The 20,536-nt window shown below is 36.8% G+C and overlaps 1 protein-coding gene across 1 annotated transcript; it reads left to right on the forward strand.

Annotated features, from left to right (window-relative positions):
- Window positions 1–159: 159 nt before the first annotated feature.
- LOC121804658 (nuclear-pore anchor-like) lies at window positions 160–20,286 on the forward strand. The gene is made up of 34 exons (XM_042204288.1): window positions 160–702; window positions 786–932; window positions 1,197–1,295; window positions 1,829–1,957; window positions 2,074–2,166; window positions 2,259–2,324; window positions 2,674–2,763; window positions 2,860–2,937; window positions 3,060–3,169; window positions 4,270–4,390; window positions 4,540–4,632; window positions 4,755–4,803; window positions 5,247–5,350; window positions 5,456–5,524; window positions 5,896–6,039; window positions 6,122–6,226; window positions 6,313–6,426; window positions 6,519–6,597; window positions 7,014–7,057; window positions 7,153–7,223; window positions 8,673–8,775; window positions 8,939–9,073; window positions 9,150–9,248; window positions 9,446–9,487; window positions 9,561–9,614; window positions 9,784–9,963; window positions 10,079–10,126; window positions 10,923–10,967; window positions 14,445–14,519; window positions 14,595–14,669; window positions 14,753–14,937; window positions 15,448–15,550; window positions 15,861–15,977; window positions 17,221–20,286. Exons 1-34 carry the CDS (start codon window positions 397–399, stop codon window positions 20,020–20,022), a joined length of 6,174 nt encoding a protein of 2,057 aa, XP_042060222.1. The 5' UTR covers window positions 160–396; the 3' UTR covers window positions 20,023–20,286.
- Window positions 20,287–20,536: the final 250 nt, after the last annotated feature.

A 20,536-nucleotide genomic window follows, 5' to 3' on the forward strand; every position in this document is an offset into this window, starting at 1 on the left:
TGTGGGATAATTGAAGGTTTATTTTGATAGGGAATGTAGTGAAGTCATCACCTACTGTATAACGGATCTATTGAAATTTTATTTCGAGTGATACTCTTTTTAAGTTAAAAAATCATCGTGAAAATAAGAGCAACGGGTAACAAATTACGGTATGCTGCTTCATTAATGGCGTTTAGGGTAAAAATAAACTATCGAAATTCAGACGGTTCTACTAATAGTATATTTCGTGTGAAACTGAAGAGCTTCAAAAAACCAGCATCCCTCCGTTTTCTAGCATTCCCCTAAAACGCACACATCTCCCACAATCGAATTTGAACTTAGGGTTTTTCCTTCGTTGAATGAGATACATATCTGAAGGAATTCCTGTTTTAATCGAAGAATAAGGAAGAGGCGGAGATGCCGCTTTTCGTATCGGACGAAGAATACCGGCGGTGCTCGCACGATGCGGCGCTTTTGACGGAGAAAGCGGACGACTTCATCCGTGGACTGTACAATCAAATAGAGACGGTGAAGGCGGAGGCCGACGCTGCCTCCATCACTCTCGAGCAGACGTGCGCACTCAACGAACAAAAATACGTTTCCCTTTCCGCGGAGTACTCCTCTCTCCAGTTACAGATCTCCGAGACAAGTGCTTTGCTCGAACAGCGCGATGCTGAAATTGCGGGGCTGAAAGTCGAGAAACAGCAATTTCTGCTTCAGTCTGTGAGTCTTTATTTCTACCTTTTTGTTTTGGTCACTTGTTGGACAATTGTTAACTCGCAGTTGCTTTCTGTTTCGGCTACTAGATTGAAAAAGATGGGGAGGTAGAGAGGTTGATGAGGGAAGCATCAGAGCTTCATAGATCGAAGAGGCAGCTGATGGAGTTGGTGGAACAAAGGGACTTGGAAATCAACGAGAAAAATGCTACAATAAAGAGTTATCTTGATAAGATTGTACGCTGCCATAACTCATTATTCTTTCCTATATATGTTTATCTTTGGTGTTAGTGGACTACATTTATCAAACTATGCTGCTCTATTTGCCCAGGTCATTGAATAGTTACCTATGGTGTGCATAATCTGTGTCTCATTTTAATTTTGATGAGAATATTTTTGAAATATTTGCTTTAGAATGTTAAAATTCCAAGCTCTGTCAATAACAACCAAGTTGCATTCCTGAGTGTTGCATATTTATTTATTGACTGTCATGATTTGAAGGTTAATCTGACTGAAAACCTTGCATCAAAAGATGCACGGATAAGGGACATAAAATCTGAATTGGGGCGATTGCATGCAACATCCGACCGTTTTTTGCAGGTGCGATTTGTTCATTTTCCTTAGAAAGTTTTGCTGTTTCTATTCTGACTTAACTTTCCATTACATTTTAATTTTCTACATCGTTTTGATTCTCAACATGTATGCCATTCTATTTAAAATTATTGATAACGACAAGCATCCAGACAAGCATGTGGAAATCTTATGAGTAGGACAGATGTACACATCTATATATTCCCTGTTTACTGCACTTGCCACTCCTTATACGAAAAATGCAATCTTAGAAAATTCATTTAGGGACATCTTCAATTTATTGTAATGCTGTTTTTCCTCGTGGACAAGAGTTTTATCATCATAATACATATTATGACATTCAATGTCAGAAGCTGGTTAGTCAAATGTATCTATCACATGAATTACAATATCATGTGTACTTGGTGGACCCTTAAATTTAGAGTATCTTTGATTTACTTAGACCTGGTATTACAAAGATTGCCTCTTGGCATTTCTTTCCCAGTGAACTTCAGTTTAGTGTATGGTGGTACTAATAATACATCTAATTTGGAGCTGAGCAGGAGAAGGAGCTTCTCGAGAGGCATAATACATGGCTTAATGAGGAGTTGACGACTAAGGTTAATGATCTGATCCAGGTCCGGAAGGAATATGGAGTATATGAGGCTGATATGTCTGGCAAACTTGCGGATGTAAGATTTTGTTTCTCTTGGACCTCTTGTGAAAGAAAAGAGCGATTCAATAGCTTTACCATGCATAGTTTTCTTAAAAATATGTTTCACAAGCTTAATCACTTTACTGATTCCAGGTTGAACACAAATTGAAGGAGAGTGCCAATTCTCTGAAATTTCACAAAGACAAGGCGAGGGAGTTGGAGGAAAAACTGGCATCGATGGAAATAGTGTGTTTCTGTTCCATCTCTAATCTATAAATTATATCATCACATCAAATTTTGATCACTCTGACTATGTGCTATTTGTCTTGTTTGTTTAGGAGTTGTTGTCAACTAAGGATGCAGCAGCAGCTGCTGAGCAGCGTTCCTCAGCTGAAATTTCAACAGTAAGTATCACACAGCAGTCATGCTTATGATTTCATCTGAATCAGATACCTGTCTTATCATATTATCTGCTTCATGGATCTCATTCATATATTCCAAATTGATTACATTTGGTGAACTTACTTTTAGTCACCACCATTTATGATACTTGTTTGAAATAAAGATGATCAATGCATTGAGTAAATATATTTGTACATTGTAGCACTCTTGTCATTCATGGATATAAGTTATCCATTTTCTTTAATTTTTTTCTTGTGTTTAATTTACTTGATGCGAGTGACCAGAGTCATTTATTTATATGCACATAACTTTGCTGAACCCATGCAGTCTAAGGGTCAAATTTTTTTGTAGATAACCAAACTTGCTGATCTATATAAAGAAAGCTCAGAGGAATGGTCCAAGAAGGCAGGAGAACTTGAGGGAGTCATCAAGGCTCTTGAAGTGAGCTCTGCTTATATACTATGTTCAATACCAGTTTGCTTCATTAAATTGTTATAAATTTGAAATGCTATAATTTATGTTACTTTTTCTAAGCAGACTCACTTAAATCAAGTTGAAACTGAATGTAAAGATAAGCTTGACAAAGAAGTGTCTGCAAGGAAGGAAGTGGAAAAGGTACGTATATCAGCAATTTCATGGTTTGCTAGCAATAATTAGTTCTTTTTTTTAGTTTATGTGTTCTTTTGTCTGAGTTGTGCCATATTTAACAAACTTCCATTGACTTTCTACTGGAGTAGGAATATGCTGATTTAAAAGATATGCTACAAAGCTGCCAAACAGAATTGGAGAAGTTAAAAAGAGGAAATGAGCTTCAACACCTTCCTCTGAGTAGTTTTACCACTGGCTTGTGAGTTGTTTTGGAACTTTAAATGCATTTTACATATTTGACAAGCTGGTATTCATGCTTTCCTCTTTATGTATTCAGGATCCTCAATTTGTAATATTTTCTTCTTAATTGGTACTTAGTAAAATTGGTGGAATGGAAATGGGAAATATAATGGTTACAGAAAATTAGATATGAATGAATTTGAGTGCCTCCTAACATTGGTTGGGGGGGGGGGGCTGTGGTTAGTTCCCAATGAATGAGATATTGAATCACTGTTCATATACTCATTCCTTGTAACAACTATCAACCGGAATTTTTCATTCCTTCTCCACTAGTCGTCTCCAAACCCGCCAACCAGGCAGTGCTGTAGTTTCTTGACTCTCATTTTAATATTTACATAATTAATTTGGTCAAAGTTACTGAACAGGAGGGGAAAAGACCAGTACATTATGATAGATGATTTATTTTACGCCATTTCGCTCTACATATATGATCTGTGCTTGATTGACAATTATATGCTCATAGGCTCATACATACAGTTCATAACTCTGATATGATTTACATTTCTAGTACAGTTTCACTTACTTTGGAAGTTTCCGCTGGTCTTAGTTTATCTGCAGAATAACTGGCGTTTGCTGCATTTATGCTAAATTTATTTATTCATTCAAGATAAGCAAATTATCATTATATCTCGGCAATGATTCTACGATTGCCTTAATTTAGTTAAACACTTAATTAAATTTTTTATTTTGCTATCCAAGCCTTCAATTATTCTCTGTGTACACCCTGTTTTTTTTTGTTATATCGCTTCTTTTGGAATTATAAGCCTGTCATTTGTTTCTCCCATCGAAATGAAGGGTAATTGCTGTATGAAGGTAATAGCTAGTACTTGTAAAGGCAATCTAGTATCCCTGCTTATTATATGTACTGTTTTCGGGAAATTCATGAAGCTTATACTCATTTACTGTGTCTATGTGATCAGAATAACAATTTGTAACATTATTGACAAAAAGCTGTTTTTGAACTTGCACTCTGATTTGCATAGGTGTGTTTCTCTGAACTTAATATGCAATATTATCTCTAGATGGACTAAACCTGTGTTTGTATGTTCTTTCTTTTAGATTGACAAATTCAGTTGATGCTGATGAAATGGTTTTGGATGATCGAGCAATTATTCCTATTGTTCCTGCCGGAGTTTCTGGAACAGCATTGGCAGCTTCACTTCTTAGGGATGGATGGAGTGTGAGTACTATCTCTTTTATGTATCTTGTGATATATCTTAGAGAGCAGTATAATATTCACTTTAGTTCTTTGTGCAAAGAAAGTTCGTTGGCCTACTTTAGCTCATTGTGTAATTCTTTTGATCTTTGTTCTTTATTTTCCTTTTGAAGCTGGGGAAAATATATGCAAAATATCAAGAGGCTGTTGATGCTCTACGGCACGAGCAGTTGGGGAGAAAGCAATCCCAAGCTATATTGGAGCGTGTGCGATTTCTTTGCACCTTCATCTCTATAAATAGAAAGGCTTTTTTGCAGTTGTTGGAAGTATTCTCTGAATTCTATTTTATATGATTACTCTTTTTTTACCTTCTGATTTCGTTTGTTAGGTGCTTTATGAAATTGAAGAAAAAGCTGGAGTCATCATGGATGAAAGAGGTATCTGATGTGTGTGTGAACTATGAAACAGATTTAGTTTTTGATCGTATATGCCTGTTATTGAAAGTTTAAACTATTTCCTTGGCCCGTCCCTTAAAAATAGAAACTTTCTAAACTTTCTATTTTACGAAGTGGACCCCACAATCTACCAATACTACTTCTACTATTTCTTTCCTCTCTCTTACTTTACTCACTTTTCTCTCATTCTCTCTTACTTTACCAACTATTCTCTCTACTTTACCAATTGCGCATTAAAACCCGTGCCGTTTTAATAGTTTCTATTTTTCAGAGGTAGTACTATTTCTGTAGCGAAAAACCAGTGAAGGGTATAGATCTCTTTTGATGCAATCAATGACTGCTTCACATTTTATTATTTTATTTTTTTGCCATCTCCAAATTTTATGCGTTTTGTCAAAGCCCTAAGCAATAAGCTTTTTTTGCAGAAGAACATGAAAGACTTGTCGAGGCCTACTCTGCTTTAGATCAGAAACTGCAGCAGACACTATCAGGACATTCCGCTCTGCAGATTACCATTCAGGAGCTCAAGGTTTGTCCCTCGGTCTGTTTTGAAAGGTTTTTAACTGATCACATTGGCTCTGTGGACTGTGAGATACTATTCTTTAGGCTGTTGCTGATCCAATTTCTCTTTCAGGCTACATTAAAGAGGCAGGAGCGTGACTATGCAGTTGCTCAGAAGGAGATTGTTGAGCTCCAGCAACAGGTTTGGTTGCGGAAATTTCATTTTCTTAATACGATAATGTTCTATTGGTTTATTATAATATGACGAGCCTTTTGAAAAAATATACTCCCTCCGTCCCGTGTTAGTTGCACGTATTTCCTTTCTGGGCGTCCCAAGTTATTTGCACTCTTTCCATTTTTAGTAAAAATTATCACCTACAGCCGTAATATTTGACTCTGTCTATCACTCATTCCTTAATCTCCGTGCCGAAAAGGAAACGTTCAAGTAATGCGGGACGGAGGGAGTATTTGGGATTTACTTTGTATATTAACAATGTAGCTTTCTTCAGTAGGTAGTATATGGTTGAGGCTGGCAATCTTTATATTCTATACCTGTTTTTGTTGTTGTCTTAGGTGGCTGTACTGTTAAAGGAGTGTAGAGATGTCCAGTTGCGTTGTGGATCAGTTTCCCCTTATCAAAATGATCAGCTCATTAGTGGGATTTCTGTGCCAGTGGGTACTGAATCTAGATCTGAAAACGTCATATTGGACCGCCTGGTAGATGTTTGTCTACTTTTCATGTATTCTTGCATTATTCGAGTGAGGAGTTAATGACCATTGAACTTTTTTACTCTTGCAGTTGACCTTCAAAGACATAAATGGATTAGTTGAACAGAATGTTCAGCTGCGCAGTATTGTTCACAATCTATCTGATCAGATTGAAGATAGCGGAGCAGAGTTAAAGGCAATATGCAGCTTCTATGCTATATTATATTTTCTATATCATGTTTATTCAGTGATATTAAACTTGGGACCTTGAAAAATTTGCAGGAAAAGTGTGAGAAGGAGCTTCAGATGCATAAAGAAGAGACTGTGTCTAAAGTTAAAGCAGTATTGCTGAGGGCAGAGGAACAGGAGCGCATGATTGAGTCGCTTCATACCTCTGTAAGATTCTAAAAATGCTTGGTTTGTAAATCTCTAGTATTTTTTGTGCAAGTTAAAGTTATATTGGATAAGCTGTTTTGATATGCAAATAGGTGGCCATGTACAAGAAGCTCTATGAAGAGGAGCAAAAACTTCGTGCTTATCCTACTCATGCGCTTGAAGCAGTTCCAGGTTCTTCCTGCTGCTATATGTTCTTTAATGTGTTTCATCTCATGTACTTTATTCATCCTCTAAACTCTAGCAAGTTTACAATATGGAGTGTCTTGGATTTTGTTACCGTATTGGGCATTCTGAAAATACTGCATAGTTCCTCGTTTTAACAAGTTTCTTAATATTACAAAGTCATGAAGATATTGACTGTATCTGTATATCCAAACATTGGGATTGAAATATAGCCCTTTTCTTTTTGTTGACCTTTTTTAATGAACAATAGTACATCATACATTATCTTCTTTATTTGAGCCTTGTCCCTTTTGTTGTTTTCTACAACACTCTTCTAGAAGCTTTCCATTTTCTGTTGTTTTTGAAGGAAATATTTTCTGTTTCTAAAGAACTGCTGATTAATTAGCGAAATATTCATTTTGCAGAGCGAGGAGGCAGGGAGATTATACCCATACAAGAAAATAGCCATGTATGGATCCATAAAAATTATAGGATGATAATTGCATACATTGTTGTTCTGTCTCGTATTCCTCAGCCTTATTTGTATGCTGTGATAATTTATAGGAGGCATCAAGAAAGCATGAACATACTTTAGAGCGTCTGAGAAGTCTGGAAGAAGATTTGGCAAAGTCCAAGTAAGCATATGCTATGCTTGCTTGTGTCTTATCTTCTTAGTTTTTATGTTGTCGAGCGTCTCGTATTTTCATTCTTGTTTATATTTTTATGATATTCTTTCCGGTAACTTTGTGGTTGTAAAATAAGTTTTCGCACCTTTCACTTCTCTTAGCATCAAGTTAAGGGAAAATTGATCAGCTTTATCAACCATCATAGTGGTGAACTAAATTTGAGGTAAAACATGATCAAACTTTCATATCTAAGCACTTCTTATAGTTCACCCTGGGAAAGTAAGACATCTTATGACATCTTTAGAGCACTGTAGAGCTATGGATTCCAGTCCTTTTTGGTTAGATTATCAATCAATATCTCATGGTCTATTAGCCACAGTGGCTTATAATGTACTCCCTTCGCCCGCCATTAAATGTCCCATTGCTATTTTGGGATGTCCACCATATGTCCCATTTCACTTATTTTTGGTAGATGGCCCCAAATTCCACGAACTTATTCCACTAACCTTTTCCACCCACTTTTCTTTACCTTCTTAAAACCTGTGCCGAGTCAAAGTGAGCCATTTAATCCTGGATGGGAGGAATATTACTTTGGGTTTTGCATGTCCTCGCTGAGTGGGTGAAATTTCAAAAATGGGTGAAATCTTTGAAGAAACTATAGTGGTATTACAGTATCTTAGTCTTAGTATGTTGATAAAATTATGGCCACTCAAATGTGGGAATTCGATCCCAATTGGGCATTGTGTGTGAAATTTAATGCAGCAATCTATGTTTAGTTTGTACCTTCATTATGTATACCTGTTTTAAATATGATTTGTTGCTACCAATCAAGCTAATCTATTTGACAAAATTGTTACACCAATATTTAATTTTATCAACATCAACTTCCTTGTAAATTTGTAATGCCGGAAACGGTTGTATTATTCCACCAGGGGCAGTGCAATTATATTTGAGCATAGTTCTATTGATATTATCAGTGGGACTTCCGCAATGAAGTATACAATGACCAAGACTATGTCCAACTCCTGTTGAATGGATTTCCTAGATTTTGCTATACCTTACCAGATAGAGCATAAGCAAATTGTTAGTACTATTAAGAACATGATGAACATGATCTGTTTCAGAGGGAATAGGGGAGAAGAAGATTGACACGGCATGTGGACTTGGAAGTTAATGGGATTTGATTTCAGATCAATTGTTTAGAAATCAGTGCAATTCCAATTTCTTCAGTATTGAGTTGATCATGCCATAGTTATGAGGGAATTAAGTTTTAATTATATTTCACAACACTTTCTTATGATTTCCATGAAGATGCTTCTGGTAGTAAGATGACTTCTTATGCCTTTTAGTTTTAACACATTAACTACATTGTACTGTTGGATAAACACACAATGAATTCTGTCATTAGTAAGTTTAGCTTTATATACTAATTGGAACGTATTTATTCTTCTACTTCAGGAATGACCTCATATCATTACGATCTGATCGTGATAGATTGGAAACGGTAGCAATGTTTGCAGAAGAAAAACTTGCCAGGTTTATGAAGGAGTTTGAGCAACAGGTTTATTTCTTTGGTGATTTATCCCTAGGAGTGGCATAAACCTGTCAATTGTGGAAGCTAATGGAAAATTATTTTACTTTACTATTTTGTGTGAATCTCTGTGTTGGGTAAACTTTTTGTCTGGTGTGTGACATGTGTTACCTTGATTTATGGTTTGCACCAGAGGGAAGAGCATAATGGAATTAGAGCAAGAAATGTTGAGTTCTCTCAGATAATAGTTGACTACCAAAGGAAACTTCGTGAAAGTGCAGAGTCCTTGGATGCTGCTAATGAACTGTCTCGCAAGTTGACAATGGAGGTATTTTTTTAGATCTCTCTTTGGTTATGTTTACTCTTAAGATTCTTATTGATTACGTATATTGTTTCTCTTTTAGGTATCAATTGTGAAGCAAGAAAAGGAAATGCTTCAGAACTCTGAGAAAAGAGCTTCTGATGAAGTTTGTAGTTTGAGTGAGAGGGTTCATCGACTTCAGGTAATCTTCTCTTATATTTTAAAATTTGAGATATAGTAACTAGGAATACATTTAGATACCCTTGCCATGTGGGTAGCTGGACTCTGTGAGTGCAGTATCATAATTATTATTGTAACAAAAACTCTAAGTGATTAATAACGTGTAAAAAGATGTATTCTAACTGGCAATATTTGGACTGTGCTTGCATCTTTGCTCAGGCCACTTTGGACACCATGCAGAGTGCAGAGGAAGTGCGTGAGGTAGCTATTCTTTTCACACTTTTTTCCTCTTTAAGGTTAGCAGTCGCGACTCTAATATGTCTTCATTGTGTAGGAGGCTAGAGGTGTTGAGAGGAGAAAACAAGAAGATTATGTAAACAAAATTGAGGTACTTCTTTCCTGTGATTTGTTGCATATGAGAATGTCGACAGATACATGGTTTCTCTAACATTTCCAGCATGCATACAAGTCTTGCAATTGAATTCTTAATATAGATGTTTGTCAATATGAAAAAGCTCCATTTGTTGGTTACATATTATAAAGTACTTTCTATGCAGAGAGAATGGGCTGAGGCAAAAGGAGAACTTCAGGAACAACGAGATCTTGTTCGAAGCCTTTCTCTTGAGCATGGGAGTAGTTTGAAGGATGCTCATAAACAAATTGATGAATTGAATAAAGAATTGGCTAACTCTATGCGATCTGTGGCAAATGCTAATTCTAGAGCAGCAATTGCGGAGGTGCATCTGTGTTATTAGTGATTGTCATATGCAAATGGAATTTATGTTTTCATCTTTTATTGCTCTTTTCCTTCAAGTCAATGGTCTTTTTGACTGGTCTGAATATGTTATCCAGGCTCGATATTCTGATCTGGAGAAGATTATGGAATCTACAAGGACAAAGGTATGGCCTAGACATTTTGGATCTTCTATACTCTATCTTGCCTCATTCCAGATAAAAGAGTTAGTAAATAGTGTGGGTACAGTCATGCATATTATACATTAAATTATGAAAATATTCGTAGTGATGAACTGCTATTAGCGTAGACATTCATAATAAATTAATATTTCACATTTGCATGCAAGTAAATTATGCTGCTAGGTGATGATTGGTATGCATGGATGAATAAGGTGAGAATGGAATGAACTTGGAATGATGATGTGTAGTCAATGAAGTAAATGGCAAACTCCTGTGGCTTTACAAGGAATGCCATACAAATGAAATTGCAATTACTTGCATTACAGTAGTTGGTATCTAGTTATTAATTCCAGACACTAAATGAAATTTATCTGAAATGATCAAATACCCTTTGAGCTTTGTTATTATTATATTCTGAAAACATTCTATATTCCATGTTATTAACTCTTGTAAGATATTTGTGTCCTCCTCGTAGCTAGTTCAAATGATTAGTGAACTTTATAATTTTTCTTGTGAATTTATATTTGGTAATATTAGCTGTAACTTTTTTTCTTCAAAAACCATTAAATTCTGAATAAAATTAGAAATCTCTCTAGTCTCTAATGATTTTTGTTACCTCCTTATAGGGGGTTTTCGAAACACATGTTGAGTTTTTCCACATGAATCTGATTAACCGATTGATGAGTGTTGATAGTGGACCTTCTATCGTCTTTCAAAATTTTCTATTCTCAAGCTACTAGGTATTTCTTTATATTTTCTTTCATTTTTCTATACACTGCAGGATTCTGATGGTGCTGATAGTGGACCTTCTTCTTCTTCTGAAAAGGTACTTAAAACTTTCAGGCTTCTGATATTTGTTATGTATCTTGTCTCTTGTGTACCAACTCGAATAATAGCTGCTAAAATTTGGTGCAAATGAACATTTTTGACTTGCACACATGTCCCATCTTTCAATAATTCTTGCTGTTGTTTCTTACACTCTGCAATGCAAACACTAAAACAACTAGTTATATGGCCATGATGAGTCATATGAGTGTGATAAAGAACAGATTGGCCTTCCTTGGTTAATCCTCGCACTAATGGTTATGAAATCTAAATTATTAGATATCCTGACTATTGGAGAATTCCAAACATTTGCTGAAATTGATCTTTCTATTGTTTTTACATTGGATGACCTCTATAAATGTACCGTGACAAGTCTTTCATGTAGTTTCTGCTTACACCTATTGTGTTTTTAAATTTCTATGGACAACCTGGGTCAAGGATGGTGTTTGAGTAAAAGAAGAACCAACAAAAGTAACAAAACGAGTTAAAGGAGAACTAACATTGATAACCAAAACAAGGGTACTCAAATAAACCAAATAAACAATAATGAAGAGGAACCAGAGCATTTAGAACGTAGAATTTGTTCTTTCAATTCCAAAGCACACAGCGCTGCTGATCTCAGAAGGAAAATTCTAGATGGTTTAATTTCTTGGGCCAAGCAAAACCGAGATATGGAGCCTGCGGCACTATAATCATAAACTAACTAAAAAAAATAAATAGCTAATCATAAACTACCAGAACAACTCAGGCATGTGTACCCACATGCTTCCTTCACCAGCACTCTGGGATTCTAGATCATACCCTGCACCCAACACTGCACTTGTTCCTGCACCTGTGAGCCCGCCCTTCAATCATGGTGCCAGACTGCCTTGTGCCAACATCCATATTTTATTCCCAGCACACCGGCCACCTGCCCCATGTCCCATGCGCGACATGGTGACGAGTGAGATTGTTAGTTCCTTCCTGCTTCTCATTCACGGCCATCCCCTCTCCCGGAAATCAGGATACCTTCTGACCTAATTTATCCATCTTCCCTTGTGAGTCATGTAATAAATAGATTATTCTATCTTCTCAGAGCTGTGGTGCTTGTTCCACCAATGTTGTCAAAAGCGCGCTTGGGGCGTGGGGCGTGGGGCGCACAAGTATTGATTAATGGTGGTGGTTTAAAAATTTGAATGAGATTTTCCCTTTTGTGTCAAGTGCTTTACTGCTATCTAACTAGTCTAGGCACGTCACCGAGAAATTTATAGCTCATCTGTCTTTAACTGCTTCAGCATTGAGGAATAATTAAATTCAGGAAAAATATATGATTAGCTGTTAGCAGATTATGACAGCATTGGTGTTAACTTATAGGCAGTAAATTTGTAGGTCTACTACCATGCTGTAACATCACTCTTCTGTTTCTGATATATTTTTATGTTTCTGATAACCCTCTCTCGGGCTTGCAATACTTTAAGGACCCGTTTTGTAGCATGGATTGGATATAATGTGATAATTAACTTAGGATTAAATTTTTGGGCCCAAAGTAGGATAACATCTGGATGAGATTTTTGGGATGTCGTTTTGTAGAATTGATATTGCTCAGGATTATTTCATAGGTAAAACATGGAATGACAAATATGCCCTGTTCGATTATTTCCAACTCTAATTAGAAGTTTTAATTCTAATAATCATTCTGTTGTGTTTTACTGGAATTCAAAGTAATGACTTATTCCATCTTAGAGCATCTCCAAGGGGAGAGGTAAATGAAGAGGTAAACTAATATAACTAACATATTTACCTTTTTTCATGAAAAATAATTCTCCAAGGGGAGAGGTATTTGAGAAGGTATAATACCTTTTCCCATTTTGAAGAGGTATCTTTACCTCCCCATCAATGGAGAGGTAAAATCTTATAACTACCACATTTGCCTTCTTTTCATGAAAAAACCTTCTCCAAGGGGAAAGGTATTTGAGAAGGTATTACACACTATATTTTTTAATGCATTTTATACTATTTTATTTTTAAAAAATAATTTACCTTTCTATATACATTTTCCCTTTGGAATGTGTTACTTTTTAGAAGGGTATATTTTACTTTATAGGAAGGTAAATACATAATATATCTTTTCTATATACCTTCTCCCCTTGTAGATGCTCTTAGCAATAGCAAATAATCAAAAAAACTTCACAATAATCAAGCATCCATTTTTTATTTTATGGAGCAGAAAATTTGGAAACGTGCACCAATGCTCTTGGATTAAAATCAAACGAAGAAATCTACAGAAAATTTAAGGAGATCCAAGATCTAAAAGAAATCAACATTGCCTCCAATTTGTGTAAAGTTTTCAAAGAACACAACATTATGCGGCAACAATGAATTCATAGAATAAGAAGTTCAAGTTCAGAACAAAACAACTATGGTGGACTAAATGATAGAAAAAATCTATTGAAGCAATTTACAAAAAACCAAGGCTCAGATTTGGAATACCAACATCATCACCACCTCATATCAGCCAAAATTGAAGGAGGCGACGGAGGTAAGTGAGTCAGCGGCCGTGGAGAAAGGCGCCTATGCACTGGCTAACACTACCACCGGACACCTGCACTACAGTTGCCGGCCATTTTTGGCACAGAAAAGAGAGATGCATCGACTTCAATCAATGGAGAAAGAGAGTGAAGAGATAGAGAGTGATGGAGTTAAGTGTGTCGGCGGCGTTGAGAGGGCGGTCGTGCGCCGGCGCCCTCGTAGGCCAAAGCATCGTGCAGAGAGAAACAACTTTAATTGACGGAGAGAGAAAGAGTGTGAATGAGAGGGGTAGGAGGTGGAAATCCATCTCAAACAGTGTATAAACCCTCACATTTTTAGGGATAATAATATAGGCCAAATAGTGCAAAATGCTGATGTGGACACGGGCCTGAACAGGCTTTTGAAATTTTTATCCGGTCTACAAAACAAATGGAATACATAGGTTTAAAATCCTAAACCTGCTTTATCCCTTCTACAAAACAGGCCCCAAGTATCATTCTTGCCATATAATTCTACCAACAATTTTGTATGGAAGGATTAACCTATGAATTAAGTTTCCAGGAATCTGTGTGAACAAAAGTCTTCCACAGTTAATCAAAATCTCTGCTCCTGTGCTAGCTTGTCTCTTTGATCTGAACTTGTGATATCCTAATCTAATAATATTGTAATATAGTCATCATCAATTTTGTATGGAAGGATTAACCTATGATTTAAGTTTCCAGGAATCTGTGTGAACAAAAGTCTTCCACAGTTAATCAAAATCTCTGCTCCTGTGCTAGCTTGTCTCTTTGATCTGAACTTCTGATATCCTAATCTAATAATATTGTAATATAGTCATCATCAGTCAGCTTAAAAATAATCTCCAAAGTTAATTTTTGGAAATGCTTGTTAGTGATTTCTTTGCTTTGCTGTAAAGAATGAATCTTTTTTATACACTTAAAATGATCATATTCACTGTCATATGTTTTAGATGGTGGCCAAGTTCAGGGGTGAAATCGAGAAATTAAGGGAGGAAGCAGAGGCAAGCAAAAATCACATGCTTCAGGTATGTTCTTGTTTTGTTTGGGTGTTTACATTCTGCCTTTAGTTGGAAGTGCTGAATTTCATTTGCCCACACCAGTACAAGAGCATCGCTCAAGTAAATGAAGAAGCCCTCACACAGTTGGAGTTGGCCCATGAGAATTTTAAGAAAGAGGTATTGTTGTGTTCTATCTTCCCATAATTGTCTGCTTCTCTGACCTAATTTTCCAGTGCAATTTATGTCTTTTCATGTTATAGGCTGATGAAGTTAAGAGGTTGCTAGAAAACGAGATTCATTTGCTCAGGGAGCATGTTAATGAACTTGAGAGTGAATGTAAGCTGAAGACTGAGGAAGCAATTTCTGCAACTTCTGGGAAAGAAGAGGCTCTTGCTGGTGCTTTATCTGAGATTGCTAGTGTGAAGGATGCATTTTCTGTTAAAATGTAAGCTTTCATATGCCCTATGTGAAGTTGTGAACACCCTTTCAGTGGATAATTTACAGTATATCTTGGAAGGCCTGATAAGTGAAGTTCATGAAAAATGATGTGGTAGTACTAAATAACAATGAATCAATGATACTTCAGCAGCGTTCAAACAAATTTCTTCTTTGTAATTTGAGTATGCAAATAAACAAGTTGGAGTCAGGTGTATGAATTTGTATGTGGTACTGGACATTAGGTAAAGTTATGTCAGGTGTATGAATTTGTATGTGGTACTGGACATAATCTTCTTTTTTTCTTTTGGACTCAAGAATTAAGAAAATGATGTTTAGAGATTTAAGTGAAGTGAAAATAAAGTAGAAGAGAGTAATTGTGTTATATTTTGCCAAAAAAGGAAATGACTCACTTTAGGTGGGACGTCAAAAAAAGTAATACGAGTCGCTTATGGCAGGACAGAGGGTTATTTTCTTGCATGTGAGATTATCTAAAGTTGTATGCCTTGTATTGTGACAGATCACAGATTGTAGTCATGGAATCCCAAATCTCTACATTGAAAGAAGACTTGGAGTCGGAGCATAAGAAATGGCGAACTGCTCAAGACAACTATGAGAGACAGGTTCCTTCCGCACCACTTTACTCTCTGCTATGTTATGTTACAATGTGTGTTAAAAGTGTAATATGTAGGAATTATTAATTATAGTATTATGTGTACCCTGTCATTTTATATTTATTTTGATTTATAACTATCTCCACCTTTTGAGGTTCAGTCATCGTATATGTTCATGTTTATTCCTTTTGATTTTGTAATAAAATTGTTTCTTATTAAAACAAATTGTTCCATAACATTTGTTTGATATCTTGTTTCAAGTAGCTGGTTTTCTGAAAAGAAATACATGACTATATTTGGTTTATGTTTGTTCTTCCAGGTTATTCTACAATCAGAAACTATTCAAGAGTTGATGAAAACATCGCAAGCCTTGGATTTGGCACAAAAAGAGGCATCTGAGCTCCGTAAAGTGGTAGATGTGCTAAAGACAGAAAATGTATTACCCCTTTCTACTGCATATGTGATTTTCTGCTTTTATTCTTATGATTGGTGCTAATAATTTGGATGCAGAATAGTAGTTAATTGTACAAATGAAGTTGAGAATTATAGAAAATTCCTATTTTTCTTGTGGCATAGGTAGGTATTATATGTTTGTATATAGGGTTTTGTTCAAATAAAACCTTTTATTGTGAGAACTGCGAGAATGTTTGCACAACTATTAGTCACTTGCTCTGAATGACTTATAGGTATAGTGCAAGTCAGTTATATGTGCAGTGCAAGCCTTCTCACAGATTTCACAATAAGAAAATTTTATGTTAAGCAAACCTTATACTATATGTTTATATATAATTTGGATTCTTGTGGCATAGGTAGGTATTATATGTGTGTATATATTTGTTCAAATAAAACCTTTTATTGTGACAACTGTGAGAATGTTTGCATAACTATTAGTCACTTGCGCTGAATGACTTATAGGTATAGTGCAAGTCAGTTATATGTGCAGTGCAAGCCTTCTCACAGATTTCACAATAAGAAATTTTTATGTTAAGCAAACCTTATACTATATGTTTATATATAATTTGGATTTGGTGACTAGTATTTGTGCAGGTATGACGTCGTTGATTTGGGAAGGTATTTACTGGTATTTTTTAAAAAGGCCACCTTGGGCTAGGAGTGCATTCATTATGTGTATATATTTGAATTTGGTTACTGGTTTAAATTCTAGTATGACATCATTGATTTTGGAATTTTGTGATTTGTTGGTATTCTTTGTAACAACCACTTTGGACTAGGAGGCTAGGAGCCTACCATTTTTTGTAAGCCTCTAGAAATCATTATACTTGAGCATATGAAATTCATCCATTATCTGGCTCGTAATTTTTAATCCCACCACACAGTTGGGCTCATAAGAACATGGAACATATCATTCAATGGGACATGGAGATATTGAATGCTGGATAAGCATATCTGTTATTATGGATGGGATGAACCTCACCTAATATATAGCATGAAATGAATCTAATGAGCAGAAATTTCTCCAGTAAATATCTGAATTTGTAAAGCCTAAAAGCTGAGACATATGATTGACAGTTTATGTATGTATTGCTGTTTGAGTATCTTTCCAACAGAAGTCCTAGGCTGGATAGTTTAGGAAGTTATGCTACTTCGACTTCCTCTGCAGTATTCTTCTTGCAAGAGGTTTATGCAATTTGAGAGATTCTTATTGTGTGTCTTTGCAGGTGGAGCTTAAGTCAAAGTGGGAGACAGAAAAGTTGGCCATTGAAGTATATAGGAACGAAGCAGATAAGACGTACACTGAAATTAACGAACTAAACAAGATTTTGCACAGTCAACTTGAAGCCTTGCACATTAGGTTGGCTGAGAAGGAAAAGGGAATAGCTTCTGGAAGCAGTTCTAAGAACCTTGGGGGTGATGATGGGTTGCAAAGTGTTGTGAACTATCTCCGACGGTCGAAGGAAATAGCTGAAACAGAAATCTCATTATTGAAACAAGAAAAGCATCGCTTGCAATCTCAATTAGAGAGTGCTTTGAAGTCAGCCGAGTCTGCACAAACATTGCTTCAAGCAGAGCGAGGAAAATCACATGCATCGTTGCTTACAGATGATGAATTTCAATCTCTTCAACTACAGGTCAGAGAGATTACATTACTGCGTGAAAGCAATGTGCAACTCAGAGAGGAAAACCGGCATAATTTTGAAGAATGCCTGAAACTTCGTGAAGCATTTCAGAATGCTAAAATTGAAATTGAGAATTTGGAGAAGCTTCTAAGAGACACAGACAGAGATTTGGAAGCATATAGAAAAGAAGTTGAAATCTTGAAGGAAGAAAAAATGCATCTTGAAAAGAGAATTGACGAGTTGGTACAGAAGTGCAAGGATGTTGATGTCAATGATTATAATCAGTTGAAGGAATCTTCAAAGCAGATGCAGATGAGCTTAGCGGAAAAGGATAGTCGGCTGGAGGAAGTTGAGAAGCTTTTATTAGAAAAGCAGGAAACAGTATCAATTCTAGAGAGAGACCTAGCTAGAAGCAAAACAGAAGTGAGTGAACGAGAGAACAAGATTAATGAAGTCTCACAAACTGAAGCTTCTCAGAAATCCGAGATTGATAAACTTAAGCGGTATAATATGCAAGCGAGAAGGAAGTTTGAAAACCTTGCAAAGGAAAAAGATGAGATGAGCAAAGAGGTCCAGTCTTTGTCCAAACAATTAGAGGAGGCTAGGCAAGCCTTGTCCAAACAACTAGAGGAGGCTAAACTTGTAAAACGAAATACTGTCGATTCTGGAGAACAGACGCTGAGAGAAAAGGAGAAAGATACGAGGATACAAATTCTAGAAAGAACAGTAGAGAGGCAAAGAGATGATCTTAAGAAAGAAAAAGAAGATCACCATAAAGAAAAACAAAAATTTCTAAAGATTCGGAAAACAATAATCGAGTCTCATGAAAATGTCATTCAAGAAAAGAGGAGAATCACCGACGACCTTACAAAGCATAAACAAGCTTTGAAAGCTCTTCAAGATGAAGTGGAAAAAATAAAGAACCCTGGAGGCAATCAATCAGAAAGTGCATCTAGTAATATATTGGATGATTTTGCTTCTGCCTATTTCCTGGCTGTAGATAATTTTGAACAATTGGCACAGCCAGCTTTTGGTGTCCCTGACTCTACCACGACAGATGCTCCACCTCTTGATAATGCAACATCTGCTGCAGTTCCCACCGGTCAAGCAGTACCATCATCTCAAACCCCTGAACCTCCTGCTGCCAGTGTTCCTGCAGCAAGAGCTGAGGAGAAAGAGAAAAGACCTGCTTTAACAAAGGCAAACGTTAAAATGGGAAGGAAGCTGGTTCGTCCTAATATTACAAAGCCTAAGGAACCTCAAGGTGATGTGGAGATGACAGAAGGAGATGAATCTAATACTGGATTACCATCTCATAGTACGGAGATTCAGGGAACTGTAGGTGCTCCCACAACAGCATCTGCACGTAAACGAATGCAAGATGAGATGGTCACTACAGAAGAGACTACCTCTGATGTCCCAGCACCGTTGCATAAAAAGTCAAAAGCTCCAGATAGCCTACAGGTGGGAGGTGATGAACTAGCTGCTGCTCCCACAAAGCTACCTGAAGCTGTTATCACTGAAGAATCATCAGATGATATGGGAAACCCTCAACAAATTAAGGAAGAAGTTGTTGAAAAGGATGAGCTTGACACTGGAGAAGATCAAACTGTAGAACCATTAGCAGATGAAGAGTTCAGTGAACCAGTTGATGCTGCAGATGAAAAATTGGAGAAACCAAGTGACTCTATGCTATCTGATGATCAACTGAGAGATCAAACCGAACTAGATATTCAACGCATAGTTGCAGAATCAGGTGGTGAGAAAGAAGAGGGAGAGGTGGTTGGAGATTTTGCTGATAATGATGGTGATAGCAGTATCATCAATGAGACAGGAGGACCAGGAAATGGAGAATTACAAGGTGAACAATCAGCGGACCCTGAGAAATCACCTAGTATTGAACCATTGGGCTTGGAAGCTGGGGAGATTGATACATCCGATACACTAGAGGAAGAGAAGATAGGTGACTTAAATGAGACCATAACTGACAGTTCTGATAAGCTTATCCATGGTGCAGATTCTAGTGCAGAAACCGACAGGGCACCTGGTTCATCCAATCCTCCCTCTGAGGAAGCATCAACCAGCACTACTATTGCCATTGTTGATGTTGGATCTTCGGATCAACCTGGATCGACGCCCCCACAGGACAGTGGTGCAAAACCTGTGTCACCTCTGAACAGTGGTGGATCGACTCCCCCACAGGACAGTGGTGCAAAGCCTGTGTCACCTCTGAACAGTGGTGCAACAACCATTAATCTACAGGAGAGAGCAAGGCAGCGAGCACACTTGAGGCAGGCTGGCATGGGAGGGGTTACTTCTTCACCAAGCAGAGCTCGTGGCCGAACAGTTCGTGGTCGTGGTGTACGTGGTGGACGCACTGGACGTGGGCAATCCCCTGGTTAAGGATGTAAGCGCGTTGATGCTTTTCATACGATGTTCATGGTTCTGAAGTATCTAAGCAGCTGGTAGTTTACATTTCATCCAACTGGCGATAGTTTTTTGATATCGGTTGATGTGTTTTGATTGCGTCCATGATGTTTGGACAATTTTCTCGAATTTATCTACTCGGAAATCTTGTTGATATCCACGTAACTTTATTTACATGATTTTCTTGAGTTCGTACATTAAAATATAAATATGCTTGGATGTGCATCGTGTTTTTTGTCATTTTTGAGCAACCAGATTTAGCTTTGAATAGTCGGTTTTTTGGTATTTGTTTCGTCTATGATGCTCTGACTTTTAAATTTTTAATTAACTCTGACTTAAATATTTGTAAACTCCCTGCAATCTGCATGCTACATTAAAATTTAAATCAATTCCACATAAAAAAATTTATAGCCAAACATATTGTAATATTATGTGTGGCCCAATTTGACCTACTACCCAAACCTAAAAACACTCAATACCCACTTATCTT

The sequence above is a fragment of the Salvia splendens genome, chromosome 5 (genome assembly GCF_004379255.2).
Source record: "Salvia splendens isolate huo1 chromosome 5, SspV2, whole genome shotgun sequence".
Lineage (NCBI taxonomy): Eukaryota > Viridiplantae > Streptophyta > Magnoliopsida > Lamiales > Lamiaceae > Salvia > Salvia splendens.